The sequence below is a fragment of the Nanorana parkeri genome, unplaced genomic scaffold, assembly GCF_000935625.1.
Source record: "Nanorana parkeri isolate BGI_ZX_2015 unplaced genomic scaffold, ASM93562v1 scaffold3114, whole genome shotgun sequence".
NCBI classification, from domain to species: domain Eukaryota; kingdom Metazoa; phylum Chordata; class Amphibia; order Anura; family Dicroglossidae; genus Nanorana; species Nanorana parkeri.
The window spans coordinates 53,033-56,012 of NW_017309382.1; the positions used below are offsets into that span (position 1 = coordinate 53,033).

The 2,980-nt window shown below is 46.0% G+C and overlaps 1 protein-coding gene across 1 annotated transcript in view; it reads right to left on the reverse strand.

Moving 5' to 3' along the window:
* Nucleotides 1–2,980, reverse strand: part of DRC1 (dynein regulatory complex subunit 1) — a gene marked incomplete at its 5' end in the record, with an annotated part of 41,795 nt that overhangs the window by 23,625 nt on the left and 15,190 nt on the right. The window contains one exon of the mRNA XM_018574640.1: nucleotides 789–1,027. Within this exon, the coding sequence (XP_018430142.1) occupies nucleotides 789–1,027 (239 nt within the window). The remainder of the gene's footprint in view (nucleotides 1–788; nucleotides 1,028–2,980) is intronic.

The following is a 2,980-nucleotide window of genomic DNA, read 5'->3' on the forward strand; positions in this document are numbered from 1 at the left end:
GGCTGCAGAAAAAGAAATTAAGGACTCTGTGTCCTCAATTTCTTTTTCTATTTCAAAAGGGAAATGTCAGGGGTCTGTTTAGACCCCTAATATTTCCCCGTAGCCCCCCCAACAGTAAAAAAAAAAATACATAAATAAAATTTAAAAATAAATAAAAAATGTTTAAAAAAATGAAAATGATAAAAAAATAAATAAATAAATGTGTAAAAAAAATTAATAATAATTTAAAAAAAACACAACCCCTCCCTCCCCCGACACACATAACATACACGTGCACCAATTGAAAATCAAATCAATGGGAAAAATTTAAAAAATGGCGTGGCCAGCTGAGATGCAAAATACTCCGAAGGGCTTGGCAGCGAAAGGGTTTAAAGAACTCAACTAAGTAGAGTTTGTATCCATAATGGCCACACAACATACATCCAAGAACATGCACTGGATGTGGAATCCCCAGGAGTGACGGGTGGGGGGATAGCATACAGTCACTGAATACTTTTCATTACCCATTTACAGTACGAGTGTTTGAGAAGGACATATAATCCCTCGGGAGAAGGTCACATAGCTTTACATTCAGAGCCGAGGCTGAGGGGGGGAGGGCATGTGCCCCAGGTGACGCTTTAGGAGGGGCGCCACTGGGTGTGTGGATAAAGAACTTCTCCCCTTCGTGGGGAGCAACTCTGAGCCTTTGCTGCCCGGGTGACAGAATATCTGGCTTCCCCACTGTCCACATTTGTGTTTCCCCCAATATCACTGTGATCAGATTATATATCAGAAGACACAACGCTCACCTGTAGCAGCCATGACCTCCTGAGCCAGCCTGGTGGCAGACTTCTGCTCCTTGGGCTGAGGTACCAGAGGTCCGACATTTTCCATAAACTGGAGATCCGGAGCAATCCATGGCAGGCCGAGCTGCTGTTCCTGGATGATTCGATCGGCCTCCAGTGCTCGGAGCACCAACTGTTTTATCTCCTCCTCATTCATTACCCAGATGTCATGGAACTTCTTCGCGTCCACTGCGGCAAAATGTCTACCAAGAGACCAAGGAAGAGACATGTTCAGTAGACCACCCACTACCAGCAGCCTCAGATATAGCAAAAGGATCAATCACAGCTTGTTTAACTTTGTATATAGTGGGGGGGGGGGGGTATCAAAACCTCTAAATTTTACTCTTGTTGCATTCGCGCTGGAAGATCTTCTCTAACGTTCTGCCGCAGTGAACTCCATCACAACTATAGGAAGTCATGGGCAATCTACCCAATAGGGACCTGACGAGCACTAACCCTTACTCCTCAATTCCTGTCATGGTAACCACTGTAACAGGAAAGTCTACTGCACTGAGAGCCATAAAATCCTGACACAAGTTGTAACCTTTCCTGCTCTATCCAAAACTTAAAGGAGAACTATGAGGGGAGTGATTTACACTCATCCTCATAGTTGGAGCCCACGTGTGACAAAGAAGCTGTCACAGGTCGGCTCTATCGATCGGGAAGTGAGCGAACGCATACCGTCGCTCGCTCACTTTCCGATCATTTCCCTGCGGAGAGCCGTCACTGTCAGTCACCGTTCCCCGCAGGGATTCCCCCCTCCCTCCAGCACTGAGTGGAGGAACAGAGAGGGCGGGTACAGCTGGCTCTGCGTCTAGATAGGCAGAGACCGCTGTCAATCAGCTAGCTGGGTGGATCTCGGCAGTAATGTCAAGATCCGTCCCGGCTGCAGTGCTCTCGGTATATAGCGAGCTGTAGCCCGCTATATACTGAGCTTTGGGTCATGGAAGGAGGTTAGTATATGTCCTCCCGTGACCCTAAAGAGAACTATGGGATAGAAAGGTTACCCCGTAGTTCTCTTTTAAGGCTTTAGCCAACATCATGTGACTGAATATTTATGTTTGCAGACATATGAGCAGTACTGAAGGGAGCAGTATCCCGGGGATCCCCGAGCAGTGTTCTCACCAGGTAGGTATATGAGTCCTTCTGATACGTTTCTTTGACTAATCCCAGAAAATCTGAAAAACCTGACTTTATGTTACCATTTGAGCATCGGTCTGCTTTAAAAGGAGCTCAGTTAACTAATGTGTGTATGGGTAATGGTCAGAGTTTGACGTTTCAAGGAAGCAAACTAAGGTGTCTACACGTATTGCTGGGTTCCTGCTAATTTTTAGTACTTTTTATGTTAAGTTAAAGTAGTAGACAAACTCCAGCCATCCAGCTGTGGTGCCCCCCATCATCCATCTCTTGTGAGTCATACTTGTGGCTGTCAGAGTCTTTCGAATGCCTGATGGGATTTGCAGATGCACCACAGCTGGAGGGCTGGAGTTTGCTTACCCCTGATTCAAACTGATTCTGTTGCAGCAAGGCATATATGCTGGGATGGGGGCAGGGGCATCTGATGGAACCTTCTTCCTGTGTGACACTAACCTAGCTGACCAGCAAGACCTTTGGACAAGACAAGTCTTTCTGAACTCTGCAATCAAGAATGTGATTCACTGAGACCTGCTGGAGAGGCGTGTCCTGAGAGCAGAGAGAAAAACCCCATGGCATGTGTGAGAGAGAGGGAGAATGGTGTAGCTAGCTATAGGATCCTTAACCTCAATTCCTATCCCCAATTCCCCTTTCAATTCCCTTAATTGTATTAGAATGTATGTATATCCCTATTTGTAAATAAACCCAACACGTATTTAAGATTCAGTTGTTCATCAGTAATTTAAGGGCACCCCCAAATCAGAGCACATTCTACAGCTGGCAATTATTTCTAAAAAAGGGTCCTCACAAAAGAAGACTGTTCATACTTGCCCCTCCATCAGGCATGCCTATACTCAGGGCTTGAAAAATTTGATGGTGTCTCACCAGTCAGTCAAAAATGTCACCAGTCAGCATGACCGGACTATCGGCCTTGCAATTTATGTTCACATTTTTTGGGGACAAATAGAGCTTTCTTTTCGAGGTATAAAATCACCACTTGGGGGGGGGGGGGGGGGGGGGGG